General features: G+C 38.9%; 2 protein-coding genes across 5 annotated transcripts; both read right to left on the minus strand.

Moving 5' to 3' along the window:
* Window positions 1-37: 37 nt before the first annotated feature.
* Window positions 38-12,481, minus strand: LOC117403503 (molybdopterin synthase catalytic subunit-like). The gene is made up of 5 exons (XM_058989397.1): window positions 12,406-12,481; window positions 11,638-11,772; window positions 3,277-3,430; window positions 2,747-2,870; window positions 38-2,359 (listed from the first exon to the last, which is right to left on the minus strand). Exons 1-5 carry the CDS (start codon window positions 12,446-12,448, stop codon window positions 2,285-2,287), a joined length of 531 nt encoding a protein of 176 aa, XP_058845380.1. The 5' UTR covers window positions 12,449-12,481; the 3' UTR covers window positions 38-2,284.
* Window positions 8,152-14,852, minus strand: LOC117403818 (molybdopterin synthase sulfur carrier subunit). 4 transcript variants are annotated; one of them, XM_058989419.1, is made up of 8 exons: window positions 14,723-14,852; window positions 13,974-14,095; window positions 12,988-13,134; window positions 12,406-12,482; window positions 11,638-11,772; window positions 10,746-10,916; window positions 9,517-9,597; window positions 8,152-8,259 (listed from the first exon to the last, which is right to left on the minus strand). In XM_058989419.1, the coding sequence occupies exons 1-3, from the start codon at window positions 14,732-14,734 to the stop codon at window positions 13,008-13,010; spliced, it is 261 nt and encodes an 86-aa protein (XP_058845402.1). In that variant the 5' UTR covers window positions 14,735-14,852; the 3' UTR covers window positions 8,152-8,259; window positions 9,517-9,597; window positions 10,746-10,916; window positions 11,638-11,772; window positions 12,406-12,482; window positions 12,988-13,007. The 4 variants fall into 4 exon arrangements, with proteins under 4 accessions (XP_058845402.1, XP_058845408.1, XP_058845387.1 ...); XM_058989425.1 differs by lacking the exon at window positions 10,746-10,916; XM_058989404.1 differs by having other exon boundaries at window positions 8,152-9,597.
* Window positions 14,853-16,893: the final 2,041 nt, after the last annotated feature.

The following is a 16,893-nucleotide window of genomic DNA, read 5'->3' on the forward strand; positions in this document are numbered from 1 at the left end:
AGCCAAATATACTTCGGGTGAGACGTAAAACCAGAAGTCCTATTCATTTATTTATTACATTTATATAGCACTTTTCATACCGAAGTATCACAAAAGCACTGTACATAACAAAAAAACACAATACAGACATTATCTGCCACAAATAAAAACATATTAAAATAACAGGGAGCCTGGGCTCCCGAATGGCGCATCCAGGAAAAGGCGCTCCACGTGGAGTGCAGGATGCGCTCTATTAGTCTGGACGTCGCGAGTTCGAGTCCAGGCTATTCCTTTGCCGACCGAGGTCGGGATCCTCCAGGGGGCAGCGCTCATTTGGCCGAGCGTCACCCAGGGGGAGGGAGGGTTAGGTCAGCCAGGGTTTCCTCGGCGCACCAGCGACCCCTGTAGTCTGGCCGAGCGCCTGCGGGCTTGCCTGTAAGCTGCCCGAGAGCTGCGTTGTCCTCCGACGCTGTAGCTCTTGGGTGGCTGCATGGTGAGTCCGCAGTGTGAAAAAAAGTGGTCGGCTGACAGTGTTGTGTTCGTCTTCGCCCTCCCGAGTCAGCGCAGTGGGGGTGGGACAAAGGCAGTGCTGCATTGTTTTGATTTGGGTTGATAAAATCTGGTTTTAAACATTGGAGGTAAAATACCAGAAATGGACGACAAAGCAAAAAAAGCAAAGTATATTTTGAAGTATATTTCCCAAAGAAACTGTACAAGCAGATGGAGGTAATTGTTTTACACATCTTGTAATGTGTCTGGAGAAAATACGATCGATCGCTATTTAGCTTCAGAATCACACATTAAAAACGAAAGGCTACTACAGGGTGTGATGAACAGAATGTAAAATAAACAGCTTTCAGAAAACAAACTGGAAAGTCAGCGCAGACAAAAAGTATTCCTGTCGGTTGTAGCCAAGTTAAATCAATACTACAGATACGATCTAGTACAGCCACCTCGCTTCAAACAACCTGCTGCTTAATTTTTAAAACACAGTTAGAATTTTAGACCCGAATAGGCACATTCTCTTTGTTTTGACTCGGTACTGATAAAATTAATTATTGAATGGGACAAATAACATGACAACGAAAGTGCTGCATATATTGCCTCTATGAAAGCATGCAGATGCCCTTGGGTAACTGAGTTTTGGGACTGTTTCTAATCAATTTCCACATATGTATAACTTGGCAAAGCTTTGCCTTGCACGTCCAACCAATTCAGTGGATGCACAACGTGCAGTCTCAATGTATGGGCAAGTCCACACCAGACAGAGAATGTTTGCAGCAACTACTAGGGGATGTTGCATGCTTGCCTTTAACAAATTACAGCACTGTGGTTTTAATAAGGAAGCAAGTACCACTATTTTTAGGCTTTTATAGTGCTTGAAATATTGTCTACTTGGGTTTATTTAATGTTTAAACAGGTCCGCAAATTTCATTTCAAAAATTCCATTACTTACCACCATCAAATATATCATCCTTATTTAATTACACAGCTTTGATCCATCATTCCATCTACCATCAAAAATACTGACTTCCAAAAATTAGATTTTTTTTTTTAAATTAAAGTTCAATTAAAATAAAAGATAAAGATGGACACATGTCTGCAGCACTGGCAGTGCATGACAAAAACAATTCAGCCCGCAGTGCAAAAACACTGATCTCACGATTCAGATACAAAGCGATTCCAAACAATTCAGCCCGCAGTGCAAAAACATTGATCTCACAATTCAGATACAAAGTGATTCTAATTCCAATCTCAAAGAAGATAAATGCAGCTCACAGAAGCCTGGTTACTCATGGATCTGCTATATTAATGGTGGCAAACAAAATTGAGCAAACAAAACAGTGGTGTCCATAATCGCTACAAAGTTGTTGTTATTGTTGTAATTCAATGAACTGCACGTATTTAGAGACGAAAGGTCAGTGTATTGCACTCTGAGAAATGACACTGAAAACAACTGAATTTAAGAAGTAGCAAAGCACGTCTGGCTTGAGTGACGTCTCACTGAACTGGGGTTGAAGCAGCCTCTGCTTTCCTAGTGCAGTGTTCCAGTATCATTTCTGTTTCCTTGTGCAGTGTTCCAGTATTATTTCTGTTCCCTCTGCTTCCTCGTGCAGTGTTCCAGTATTATTTCTGTTTCATTGTGCAGTGTTCCAGTATTATTTCTGTTTCATTGTGCAGTGTTCCAGTATTATTTCTGTTCCCTCTGCTTCCTCGTGCAGTGTTCCAGTATTATTTCTGTTTCATTGTGCAGTGTTCCAGTATTATTTCTGTTCCCTCTGCTTCCTCGTGCAGTGTTCCAGTATTATTTCTCTCTGCTCCCTGCCCACCTGCACTCCTTGTTTTCCTTCCAAGAACAGTCCTCAGTTTCATAAATTTCCTAAGGTGGAAAGATTATTCAATATGAAAAAAACATTTTTAAATTAATGAAATAATGCATATTGTGTATTCAGTCCCAAGTAAAATATATAATATAGTATAAATGTAAATAAAATCACAAGTTAACTTAAAATCAGACCACATTTCTAAAGACCTGTGAAAAGAAACAAACAGACAGCCATGATTCTGAACTGATATATGACTTGTCACATCAAAAGCTCTTTTAGCATGACTCAATTCAGGGATATTCCCCAGTTTTCTATTATTACTGTGTTAGGAATATGCTGTCCGAGTGTATCCCACAAATGTTCATTTCAACAGATGTTGGTGTGGGGTGGGGTGAATATTTGAAGTGTAGCCATTCTAGTTGTGTTTAACAAACACTTACTTTCTTCCATATTGGAACAGTTGCTTTTAGTGTATCTATGCAGTATTTTACTGCTTCAAGAGATTCACTTCTGTGAGGCGAGGAAATGGCTATTATGACACTTGCTTCAGATACCGGGACCACCCTGTGAAATTAAAAGAGATGTAAAAACATATTTATCAGATTCTATTTAGTGCCATACTTTGCCTTGTAGGATAAAAATGTATTGGAAATATCATCTGACAGTAAAACGGTATTGGAAATATCATCCGACAGTACAATGCATTGGAAATACAGCCTGGTCTGAGTGACATCAACACGTCGTGGGTTATGTTACAGGGGGCTGGTTCCATTGGAAGTCATGTAGTGCCTGGAGATTGCATAATATTACACAATATGTTCCTATTATAAACTGTACATCTCTCTAAACAACTTGAAATAACAACTGCTCTCCTGAGCAATGATCACTTACAGCAAACTGTAGCCTTTAAACAGTATACATTACTTTGCCAGTAATTACAATGTAAATGTCATGCAGCTGTACAGCTTACCCTAGTCTGTGATGAATGGCAATGTGTTTTACTGATAGCCATTTCCGCCTCACGTCCCAGCAGATCTTCTTCATCTCCGACTGAGCCATTGGGATGTAGGCTTCATATTCCAACTCAACAACCTTTTTCCCTTCAAAACTGTTTCTTGTTATTCCTGAAATGTAAACAAAAAACATTTCTTTTTTTTCTTTTTTTAATTTAGGTCGTTGCCAATTAGTTTTTATTATTTTCTCCCCAATTTGAAATGCCCAATTATTTTTAGGCTCAGCTCACCGCTACCGCCCCTGCGCTGACTCGGGAGGGGCGAGGATGAACACACGCTATCCTCCGAAGCGTGTGCCGTCAGCCGCCCGCTTTTTTACACTCTGCAGACTCACCGAGGACACCCTGGCCGACCTAACCCTCCCTCCCCCCGGACGACGCTCAGCCAATTGAGCGCCGCCCCCTGGGAGCTCCCGTCCACGGTCAAACCGGCGACGAACAAAAAACATTTCTAACCAAAGACATGTACACAAAAATATATGGTTTAATGTACACAACAATACATGTTTTAATCCATGTATTCTAAAATACAAACCCAGCACAAGACAGGGTGTACCTGCAATACAATGCAGCACTGCATGGTACACACAGAGTTTGAGTGCTGCTAGTTTAAGAATGAACCTATTCTTGAGGTTTTGCACACCCACATGTAATCATTTCAGTGAAGGTCAAAGTAATAGTGTTAGAAACCTTACAAATTGAACACATATTCTGTGACAGGAAATCGTTTTTTATTTCACTGCTCTGCATAGTAATTTGTTTCTCATTTTACTTTTACAGCATATTATTGAAGCTGGCTGGATTAACCCTTTGTATACTGTATGTTTTAACCGTCAAGTTCAGATTGATTGACTACTAGACCCGGACGAGCATAGATGGAGCAAACAGCTGTCTGCTCTCATTCGTACATCTTATCTTCTTATGATTAAGCGCAGCACAGAAACTAGAACCAGGGACAGTTAGAAATCAGGTGAAGACAGACTAAGGCAGAGGGTAGGAGACAGTTCTTTACACAGGGTGTGGTGATGATAAACAGTGGCTTCCGAGTATCACTGGAATCCTTCAATACCTCCAGGATCACAGATATTGACCAGGGTGTGGTGAGGAAATGCAATGGATTCCGACTGTCACTGGTATCCTTCAATACCTCCAGGATCATCAACATTGACATGGTTTTGACATCAACCACCTACTTGGAACCGGTCCAGCTCTGATGGGCAGAATAGCCTCTTCTCATTCATACATTGTCCTGCGTTCATTCAAGTGGCAATAGCAAAGTTGCTGTTGGAAGTCCTTATAATTTATCTGTTTAGTTTTCACTCTGAATTGTATGAAGCACATTTCTCCTAACACAATACAAAAGATTCACTCTCTGTGCCACATGTATTAGTATCCCACATGACTCCACTTCAGCAAAGGGAGTTTCATGTTTCAGACAGGGTCCTAATAACTGTTGCACAGGAAGTGAACCTACAGTGCAGATTTACAGAATGACAAGGGACTTGCATGAAACAGGTTATTTCTACCCATTTTCAACTTGCAGATGATGTATTTATGATGGGTTATTAGGGGTGTGCCGTTCAAGCGGTGCACTGTGAAATTTTTCTTGACGATATGGTTATCAATCCTTTTTTTTTTTACATATATAAAAAGTAAAATGTCGTCCGCTAACAAACATGAGCATGATGCATTAATTTGTTATGTTTTAATAAACTGAAAGGCGAGAAGGATGGCAACAAATCCACTAATGACAACAAAAACAACTTCATTAAATACAAATGCTTGTAAGCGCACATAGGTGCTGTATTAAATACCAGCAGATTACGGTAACCCCAGTTTCAGGCAACAAACATGTTTGAATGTTGTGTAAACATTTATTATCATAAACAGCAGAAACAACTCACTGCAATTTAAACTTGTTTTTACTGAAATACAGTAACATGTAGGGATGGGAATTTTAAACATTTAAAAACATATCAACTCCAAAGTGTTTAAACGACATCTAAATCAGTCATGTGACAAATTTCACCAAACGCATATTTTTAATGTATTCATTTTAGTAATTTATTATTATATACAGCCAGTCAGTTGCGTATCCGACTGCTGTGGTGCCACAGTAAGGGCAGATATTATAAAAAGGAAGGGGGTTGGCAATTGTCTCCAAGTAGCTTTTCTAATTGGTGCAACAGAAAGATGGACACGGGGATGGGTTTTATTATTATTATTAGTATTATTATTATTATTATTAATTTCTTAGCAGACGCCCTTATCCAGGGCGACTTACAATTGTTACAAGATATCACATTATACATTATTTCACATACAATTACCCATTTATACAGTTGGGTTTTTACTGGAGCAATCTAGGTAAAGTACCTTGCTCAAGGGTACAACAACAGTGTCACCCACTGGAGATTGAACCCACAACCCTCCGGTCAAGAGTCCAGAGCTCTAACCACTACTCCACACACTGCTGTTTTATTCTTGGTCAATCTGGCGCTTCATTGGTGCACTCTGTTTTTCATGCTGTAGTGGGTGTGGTATGGTATCAACTCCACAGTGTAATAAAGTTAATTAATGACAAAGTTTTTTTTTCCTGAAGTCTGTTATACATTTTTAATAAAATGGCCTCTCTAAACAAAGGAACGAAACAAAGCCATGTTTGGAAGTATTTTGAGGAACCGGACGAGAAAACCGTGGTTTGTAAATAACTGTCAAACAAAATTGCCGTACCACAAAAACACGTTCAATGCTTCACCATTTGAAATGAAAACATTCAGAATTACTGTGGATGGAGTTACTGATGGCAGTAAAAAGCAAACATCAGTAATAAACAGAACGCTCCGGGTGGCGACTGACATTTATTTAGCCCTTACATCCCCGTGAACACGGTTAATATGATTTTAAAAGGACGTGTTTTTTTTTTTGGAATATTAATTCAGAGAATGCATATGTGTAAATAAATTATGTATAGGCTTTAATTTACCAGCACACTTTTACACAAATCGTGTTTAAAAAAAAAAAGGGATATTTAAAACACACACACACACACACACACACACACACACACACACACACACAATGAGCGTCAAAAAAAACTTATCACTTATATATTTGGATAGAATGCACAAGATGTGGTCGAAAAATGACAAACTGTTTTAGAGCAGGTGCAGTGACTTTTTATTGTGCCGATTATCTGAAATTATCTGTCGATCTTGGGCAGGTGTTGCGACTCTTGGTCTCCCAGTTCGTGGCCTGTCATTGACAGTGTGTCTGGTTACACCGTCTGGCCAGGTTTGAAATTGCTGTCTGTGAGCACCCAAAACAGCGAGCCACAGTACGCTGCCCTAGTCCAGCCTCCAATATGGCGAGTGCACGAAGGCGCTGCTCTCTTGACAGACGTGGCATATTGTTTTTTTTTCTGCGATTTTCTTATTGCTTTTATTCAAGCTTGCAAATCAACAGCTGAAATCACTCCATATCCAGTGTCCAATCAACTGTCTCACTAATTAGGTGATTAAGTGCATATGAGAAAGATATGTACAACATATCGAAACGTTGGGCAGCTGGCTCTTTGAGCTAAAATATATTATATATATATATATATATATATATATATATATTTGGTGTATTTTTTTTTTTATATAAAAGTTTGTAGTTAAGTCTTTGCGATGTTAAAACATTATTTGCTTATTTAGGCGTTCTTTGCTTAGAAAATACTAACCAGTATACATCAGAATGTAATATAAAGTGTGTGTGTGTGTGTGTAGATACGGTTTTAAATGCCGACACCTGCATAGCAGCAGTGTGGAGTAGTGGTTAGGGGCTCTGGACTCTTGACCGGCGGGTCGTGGGTTCAATCCCAGGTGGAGGACACTGCTGCTGTACCCTTGAGCAAGGTACTTTACCTAGATTGCTCCAGTAAAAACCCAACTGTATAAATGGGGAATTGTGTGTAAAAAATAATGTAATTGTATGTAAAAATGAGATATCTTGTAACAATTGTAAGTCGCCCTGGATAAGGGTGTTGCTAAGAAATAAATAATAATAGCATTTAAACGTTCATGAAAAAACATACCAAAAGCACATCCCTAGTAACATGTAATCGTAACAGCTGTCTGTGTTACATGCTGTCAGATCAGGACTTCACTGACACTGAACATGGGAGCTGCAGCATGCTATTCCCATGTTACACTGTCCACAATCAGAGGCGCTGTCACCAATTCCAGACACAACACTTGCAAAGCATTTAAAATATAAACATGCTGATTTCATTGCAGTCATCAGCTGCACAGATTAACCATTCAGCAGAATGTGGCAACAAACAAGTGAGCACAGACATAAGTTACTGTTTTGGTATCACTTCAGTGTCTTAACAAGTTGTTTTATTTTAAGCATTTGAATATGATAGCAAACAAGTTGCTCCTGAAGTGGAACCCAGCAATTGGCTCCTAAGACAAAAACTGTGAGTCATGATTTGTAATTTTGTTGTAAAGAAATGTATTTTAAAAGAATACAGGAAACAAAAGCAAAACAGGCCATGAAACTTATTTGACAAAACAAATGAGATTTTTATGTTTCATGCTTCATTTACTGTATCGTGACCCGTATCGTATCGTGATCCATATCATAGCATGACCCTCGTATCGTGAAGACGCTGCCGATACTCAGCCCCACGGTTACCACAAAGGAATCAAAATAAGTTTGTAACCAGGGTTAAACAGTGCAGCAGATGTAATATTCGAGAACAAGATCGCTTCTGCTGATCAAAGCATCAAAAGCTAATTGGTTTCTTAGCAGCAAATCCAGCAGCAACAACCATGTCCTCCGATATTAATAATAATAAAATATTCATGCGTGAAATGAGTGTCATCTGGAAAGTTTCAGGTTCACATGTTTCAGGACCCATAACGGATGAGGACTTCCTGACCATCAGGCTCACTGCAAACAGCAAGTAACAAGGTAAGCCTCAATATGTATTTAATATACAAGCATGCTTCAGAGAAATAATACCGCAGCCTTCAATATGTATTTAATATACAAGCACGCTTCAGAAATAATACCACAGCCTTCAATATGTATTTAACATACAAGCACGCTTCGGAGAAATAATACCGCAGCCTTCAATATGTATTTAATATACAAGCACGCTTCGAAGAAATAATATTGCAGACTGTTTAGTTGTCTAGGACTGTAATTCCATTGTAACAAAGTGTGTATGATGATTCAATGGAAATCTGTAACAGCTGCATCTACTAAACTGTAGCAAACATTTTGTTTTGTTTCTATTTTTTACAAATATGTGCTTCTTGAATTATGAAAATAGCAGAAATAATGACATTAGGGGTTCAGTTTAAATACACTGTAAACTGGGAAAATCTAAATATCAATTCATGCAATAAACAGTGAATATGTAGCAATTCAGCAATTTAAAATCAAAATCAAAATACATCCATATGCAAACTTTTTACTGAATGTTCCCATATGCCATTTCGCTCAAACTAGTTTAAGGTTTTACAATAAACCTGAATGCATAACCAAATGCAAAAGGAGACATGATCACAGGCTACATTTGTTTTATTACATTTCTGAATGTACTTCTCGAATCAGATAAAGCATTCTCTGGATTATTCCAGTGTAATAGATGTTGGTATTCTGGACTTCATTCATAAACACAATGTTCACCAGTTTGAATCCGATTGTTTTTGCCAGCATCCAGAAATGACTTGCAGTTACAACAAGCGGTGGGGCATTTTAAACAGGACCAGCTGTTGTAATGTAGAACTGCATTGCTTTTATTGACATGCTGTTTCATTATTTTGTGTTGTATATTGCTATACGTTCAATGTTAATTGCATCACATCTTGTGAATTTGGTATTATTTTAATTTATCAGTACTGCAGCATTGACACAGAGACACTTCCTTATTTGGTCACATTGTTATGTATCATTAGACACGACTGAATTCCACTCTTTAGTACTTTCAGCCTTCTGTCATGTTGAGCACAGTGAGAACTGCAGTTTAGCGGAGGAACAGTCTTACTATCTCCACTCAGTACAGATGAGCATGACTCAGGCTGTCGTGCAGAGTACGCTGTGAAAACCAGGAGCTATATTTATCAACCGTACATACACACAAATTTCAATCCAAATTGTGCATACGCACAGCCTAATAAAGTATGAGATTTATCAACATACAACTTTGCATGTAAATATTCGTAGTCTCACGCACGCTCTGGACCAGGAGTAGAACTGTTTCCTTCTGTTAGAATGATGGTACTGCAAGAAAAATAATCAAACCCCTATTATTCAGGATAAAGATACACTATCACTACATAATGAACAACAATTGTGTGTGTATAGCTGAAATTTGGCATGTGTGTATATATATATATATATATTATATATATATATACACATACACACACACACACACACAATTAGCCTAATACTCTAATTATTATCCACACAGTGGTATCAATATTGATTATCACCACCATGACTATCACAAACTAAATAGAAAACAATGTTGTTGTTGTTAGCCCTGTCTCTTGTGCATTGTGAATTGCAAAATAATAAGTAGAAACAGACTTGCAAACCTATTAATACGTAAACATTTTCACTATAAATTCACAGAACAATTGTAAAACACTAGAAAATGGCTGATCTCGCCCTTTTGGAAGACCTTGCTAATGCCGCTTTTCGTCGAGAGAGTGTTTAGGGGTCGTTATGATGTCTTTGCACAAACACTTTTTGCAAGCTACCACTTTCCCAAGGAAGTCCTATTGGAATTGTGCGATATGTTGGGACCTAGGCTACACAGACCAACCCAGCGCACTCATCCCATTCCTGCACACATACAAGTCCTGTCTACTCTTGGCTGTTTGGCCACTAGTACCTTTCAAAGACAGATCAGAGACATAAGTGGCATTTCACAAGCCTCTTTAGTGCACTGATGCCAGTGGTTTTGGACACCATCATTGCCCTTTGTCCTCAGTACATTGTTTCCTTATACTGACGGACAGCAGATTGAAATAAAAAGGGATTTTCATTTAATTGCTGGGTATCCCAATACCGTTGATGCTATAGACTGCACCCAAACAGCAATTAAAGCACAGGCATTTAGTGAATTTAATTTCATGAACAGGGGAGAGTACCACTCAATGTGCAGGTTATATGTGATGCCCGACTCTGTCTACTAAATGCTTTGGCTAAATGGCCAGGCAGAACCCATGATTCATTTATTCTTCACAACAGCAGTGTGGGCACTCTGAGAAAACTGAGCCATGACTGATGGTACATTTACCATATAAGGTGTTTTAAATGCAAATTTCCAAATGCAAAAAATTTAGTGACACTGAGATTTACTAACATGTATTACTTAGAAACGTGCCTTACGTACAAATAATAAGTATGTTTTTACTCACGATTGAGCCCCAGAAATGGCAGCTTCTCATATTAAAAGGCACTGAAGCCAGTCTGTTTTGTAATTTCATGAAGTCAAAAACAGTCATTTTTTTTATTTCACTTTGAAGTCTTGTCTGACTGCTCTTTGTGAACCCCAAAAAGTGTCAACGAAGGTACTTTGTGGGGCGAGACTGAAAAGTAAAGTGATAAAAGTATTGGTTTCAAGAGAAAGATTTAAGACTTTCTGACTGCAAAACAAGTCAGAGTTCTGAGATTCACCCAAATGAATGATCCTGGATTTGTAACCACTGGCAAGTTAATTGTATTGAATTATTCAAACTCCTGCAACCGCATCCAATTTGTACATGAAACACAATAGCCAAACAAGAGAAGTTGTAAATAAATAATAAATATGATCACTACACTACAGAATAAAACCTGACTATTAGCAGATTTAAGATTTAAGTAAACATTTTCAAATTAAAACTGTATTTAAATAAATAAAATGAATGAATGAAGAATACTGGTACAGTCCACATACAAAAAGACTGCAAGGGGAGAGAAATCGTATGCTATTAAAAACTGAAGTCAGCTTTAATCCCATTAAAAGAACTACTACAATGTGTTGTACATGTGAATGATGTTGTAATATACTAATTAGAAGTGATGTGGTACAGACAAACATTCACAAAGTCTGTATGCAGAGAGACCTCAAAAGTGGTACAATCTTGAACTAAAACTCAGAATGCTATGTTATTGCATTCAGAGGCTAGATAAGAAAGATGAGATAGGACACACCAGTTATAAAGAGTGCATCCTTCTTTCAGACTAGCAACATTTAAAAGAGAACACTTACTTAATACATTGTCACTTACAGTAACCTTTACCAAACGATACGTTCTGCCAACTTACCAATAAACAGAGAGACTGCCCCACAAGAAGGGCACACCACCGACGCAGAAACCTCCTCTGTGGAGAGCTTGCCGTGGGTCAGTTTAACAATGTCATTGGCAGCAATTTCACAGCTGCTCATATCAGCGTTTTCAACTGAAACAAACAAAACAAAATTCTTTGGACAAGTCTGCCATCACAGCAGTAAAATCTATTTGCACGAACCCTTCTCAGCACTGTACTTCAAAAGGGCCCATTTCCTTGTTGAGGTGTATTCAATGCAGGAATCTGACTGGTAAATTGCACACACACACCTTGTTTAATACTGTGACATTGAGAGTCTGAAGCAGACATTACCCAGGGAAAGAGGGCAGGGTAGTTCTACTGTGCAACACACCAATATCACTGCATGAAAGGTAGCATATTCATGCTACAGCAGAGAGGGTAGTTTAATGTTTATTTATATATTTAAAAAAGCGTTTTTTTTTAAATACATTTGAGCGACTCATCACAAGGAGGAACCTGACAATTTGGACAACCAGATCCAACCTGTCAGAACTTTAAACCCTGTTTCTCGTGCTCCTCATTGCAAAAATTAAAAAGTTAGCATCATTTTATTTGTGGGATACACATGTCCCTTGTACCTTAAAGGGTAGGAATACAACTAATAAACTAACTGCATTAATCTTATCTGCCGTGTGCTTGAATGTGATAGAGCTCTCGAAAGAACCGTTGTTAAATTATACTTGGTAACACACTGGGTTACAGTGACCATGTCTGCATGCTTACCTTCAAGCCCTGCACTTCCGATGTCATTTGCTGGCTGCGACATGCTTTTAATCCAAAGACTGCTGAGGTTAAATGACCTAGAACAAGAAATAGTAAGAGAAACAGAAAAGACATTCAAACTGAGGGTTTTCCTTACCCAACTATGGTACCACATATCCGTTTTTTTTTTTTTTTTTTAATTACAATCCATGTCTACTAGAACAGTTTTCAGAATTACATGCGATATCTACATGTATACCCAGTAAACAGGAGAAAAAATCTAATCAAAACAATGCACTTTGCAAGACTAAATGAAGCTTTGCGGGTCTGTTTGACCACTTAGAAACCAACACTAACACTGTGCACTCCTTCAGCAGACACGTGCCCACAATGTGCTTGATTAATGGTGTGTTCATCCTTCTAGGCAGAGCACCATGGCTCCGTATACAAAGAAATCCCATGTCGGGCAGCGCAGGACAGGGAAGCCTGTCCATCAAGCCTCGACGGACTCAGACGACCTCGCCAAAATCAAGGAATCGATTCGGAACTTCAACACGAAGCCTCCTGCTCCGAAGATTCCTTTTGAAGGAAAGCTAGACATACCCATATATGTACGCAAAGAGCTAGCCCCCGCTGAGGGGGGGGATAACTCCAACCTCGTCACCTGGATGGAGAATCAGAAGCTCATCACCCAGGGAGACGTATTCCTGACGGACCGCCAGGACCACCTGGTCCCGTATGGCAGCGAGTCTGAAGGGACGGTAAGAACGAGACACACACAGCAGGATGAGAAACCGAGAGGCTTTAGAGAAGCACATGGGTCCTGGTTACCTTCTTTTAACCCATCAAGTGCCATTGTCCTCATTCGTCAGGAGCATTTTTAACAGGCATCTACCCATTATTTTAATTCTTTGACTACATTGTTATGATATTTACTTAATTTGTGTTAACCGTTAAAGTTATAAACATAGTCTATCAAATTATACACACACAACTTTGGTACTTAATGGGTTAAGTTATTTGTATATACATTTTTGTTTTAATTTAACAAGTAAAACATTCTTATACACTGCAGACTGGCCGGTTCTATAGAACATGTTCAGTTTTAATTTCTCGAACATGTCTGCTGCAGTGGGAAACAAGCAACGCAGGGCTTCTCAAACTCGTTCCTGGGGAACCCCTGTGGCTGCTGGTTTTCATTCCAAATGAGCTCTCTCTTACTTAAACAGACCCTTAATTGAACTAATAAATTGCTTAATTAGACCTTTTTACTTGTTTCCGGTCAGAAACAGTCAAATTGTTAAATCATCCTGGTTTTACTATTTACTGTAACAGTACTATTATACACAAAAGGTTTAAATGATTTTTAAAATTCCTTTATTTCAGGACGTTTCAGACAAAAGCTCTTTTTTCAGCAGAGTAGAAAGAAAAGTAAACAGTGTCATTTAATTTTTAAATGAGGATTGTGTTATATACTTATTTAAATGCTTAAGAGTTGCAACACCTTCAGTGAATTTAATAACTAAACATCCCGGTTTTTCACTCTAGAAATCTGGTAACCCTAGTCTTGATAAGCATGCTTGTTTTACCTGGGATGTTTTGTGACCAGCTCTTGCCAGAGCTGCAGGGATGTCAGTTGATGAGAAACAGTGATATTCTCTGATCTAACTTCTGCTAGTTCAGCACTTTTAGCAAAATACAGCACCACAACCTGTAACAAAGAATGAGAGATAGATAGATAGAGATACACACACAAACACACATTATATATAATCTCTACACACACACACACGGCAAAATTTTTTAAATGGTAACCAAAGAGAAATGAAACCCACATTTCATATGAGAAGCTCACATTCAGACTGGCACACTGACAAATGCTGCATTCATTCAGGGACGTGGGCCCCCGCATGATACATATTATTAGAATATGAGATTGCCACAGTGGTGCTGCGTGTTACTCAAAGTTAGGCTGCTGTCGATTGATGTTTGGTAAGAATGTGACAGTAGCGTATAGGCCAACAACTACAATTACATTACGAACTGTTCCTCAAATACTTAAATAAAGGTTAACTTTGCAATACAAAGAGTAACACGAGACCTGAAAAACTACTACAGCTCACCATGTCAATAGCTCAAGATTGCATTATGTAATTCAATAGCATGCACTCGGGCTGAATAACAGCAACACTGCATTTCACATTCATTTGAGTTTTATACAAACAACACAACCACGCTAGTCTCAAGCTAGGTATAGATCTACCAATAACACTGTATAAACATTACCCCTGGTAGGACTGTAATTATTATTATTAATATTAATTTGCCGTCTAAATACCTCGGTAGTCATTAATAAGATTATATGCTCCAAACGTGTATAACTGCAATCCGGAACCGTGCTCTGTGACAGAACCGTCTTAGAGAAAGCCTTGCGCGCGCAGCTTTATAATACGTCATCACTTTAGGCGTTGACCCCTATCACGTGACAATTGACACAGCAGGCGTACACCCCCTATCACGTGATAATTGGAAAATTAACAAGTACCACCTTGTGCCAAATGCAGTGCCAACAAAGTCAGCCCCTCTGGTCACTTTTTTTTTTAAGTAACAAAAACGCTTATTAACTGCCAAACATGAACTACTTTAGTTGTGCAATGGCTGCAGTATAGGATACTGGCCTTAGGTTTAGGGTTTCGGTGTTTGAGAGAGGATTATTCATTGTTTTATTAACAATAATATGATAACCAATCAGAGTGCAGTGTCCTAACAGGAACATTTGGTGGTACCTTTGTATGGACAGCTTTGCGCATAAGCATTCTCTCAACGATCAGGTCCGTGAAACGCTTATGATCACTTCAATTATTTTTAATCGTGTTCCTAAATTGAAAAATATATTGTTTTTCAATGCTTGTGTTTGTTTGCTGTGTTTTTATTTCTGATCTAAAACTTATATTATCAGGGGGCAGCGCACAATTGGCCGAGCGCTGCCCGTGGGGCGGTGGGGTGCGGGGTAGGTCGTCCAGGGTGTCCTCGTCTCACTGAGCACCAGCGACCCCTGTAGTCTGGCCGGGCGTCTGCGGGCTTGCCTGTGAGTTGCCCCAGAGCTCCGTTGTTCTCCGACGCTGTAGCTCTGTGGTGGCTGCAGGCTGAGTCTGCAGTGCGACAAGAAGCGGTCGGGTGACGATAATCATTGGCGACTACTAAATTTTAAAAAAAAAACTATCTTATAGGGTTGTAAGTGCTTCATGTGCTTTTTAAAAAATGTATTAACCACAATCCCTGAGGTCAGAATATTGAACATATAGAGTCAGTTGCTTCAGCGTTAACAAAATACATTTTAAACAACTGTAAGCAGCTGACCGGGGATTCAGGATTCAACATGCTTGCCACGTGGATTTTTGTAGATCTACATTTAGCTGATTATGAAGAATTCAGAAGACTGTAACAACCATTAATGTAATAATCTCCTAGTAATGTAATAATCCTCAATAATGTATTTTTTGCCTAATCACCCAGTAATGTAATAACTCGATAATGTAATAGAAATTTGTGAGGTATCCACGACAGCAGTCTCATAAAACCAAAAGAGACACTTTTATTAGTGCCTGTGTGCATTAGTTCCAGAAACTTTTAAATAAGCTATTATTACACCATTGCTTAAAAAACCTAATCTTGATAGTAATGTTTTTTCAAATTTCCGCCCGATATCAAATCTTTCGTTTCTTTCTAAGGTCCTGGAGCAGGGTTGCTTCGCAGCTGCAGGCACATTTGGCTACAAATGCCCTTCATGAGAAGTTTCAGTCAGGGTTTAGATCTTCTCATAGCACTGACACTGCTGCTGTTTGTGTTTTAAATGATCTTTTGTTAAACTGTGCCTCAGGTGCGTGTTCTGTACTGCTTCTATTGGATTTGTCCGCAGCATTTGATAATGTAGATCACCATATCCTGTTAAAACTATTGGAATACGAAGCTTGTATTTTGGTCCTGTCTTACTGGCCGTGGCCAATGTCTCGGCTGAGGGTTGTTCCTCTCAGATTGTTGGTTTGACTTCTGGAGTACCCCAGGGTTCTATTCTGGGTCCCATTCTGTTTTTGATTTGTATGTTACCTCTTGGAAGACACCTACAAAATAGGGGCCTTAGTTTTCATATGTATGCGGATGATATCCAACTTTATGTTTCCACAAAACATAAGAAATTGTTGCGTTACTGTTAGCCCTGTCACTAAAAATCTGGGCGTTTTGTTCGATTCTGAATTATGTTTTGATGCACATATTAAATTTATGTATAAATCTTCTTTTTTCCATCTTAGAACTATTGCACACATCTGCTGTTATATGGAACCGTCTGCAGCGGAGACCTTGATCCATGCCTTCATTACCTCGAGGCTTGATTATTGCAACACCCTTCTGGCTGGACTTCCAAAATGTGCTATTTTCAGGCTTCAACTACTCCAAAATTCAGCAGCTAATGTTGACTCGTGTAAAGTCCCGTTGTCACATAACCCCCGT

This window comes from Acipenser ruthenus, chromosome 2, assembly GCF_902713425.1.
Source record: "Acipenser ruthenus chromosome 2, fAciRut3.2 maternal haplotype, whole genome shotgun sequence".
Taxonomy (NCBI): Eukaryota; Metazoa; Chordata; class Actinopteri; order Acipenseriformes; family Acipenseridae; genus Acipenser; species Acipenser ruthenus.

Excerpts from the sequence above, each read along its gene's own strand:
- LOC117403503 (XM_058989397.1), bottom strand. The coding sequence starts at position 12,448 with ATGTCGCAGCCAGCAAATGACATCGGAAGTGCAGGGCTTGAAG. Across the intron at positions 3,431-11,637 it reads GGCAGTCTCTCTGTTTATTG|GAATAACAAGAAACAGTTTT; the intron begins GTAAGTTGGCAG and ends TTTACATTTCAG. Across the intron at positions 2,360-2,746 it reads CTGTTCCAATATGGAAGAAA|GAAATTTATGAAACTGAGGA; the intron begins GTAAGTGTTTGT and ends TTTCCACCTTAG.
- LOC117403818 (XM_058989425.1), bottom strand. Across the intron at positions 13,135-13,973 it reads CTGGTCACAAAACATCCCAG|ACTCGCTGCCATACGGGACC; the intron begins GTAAAACAAGCA and ends CCGTCCCTTCAG.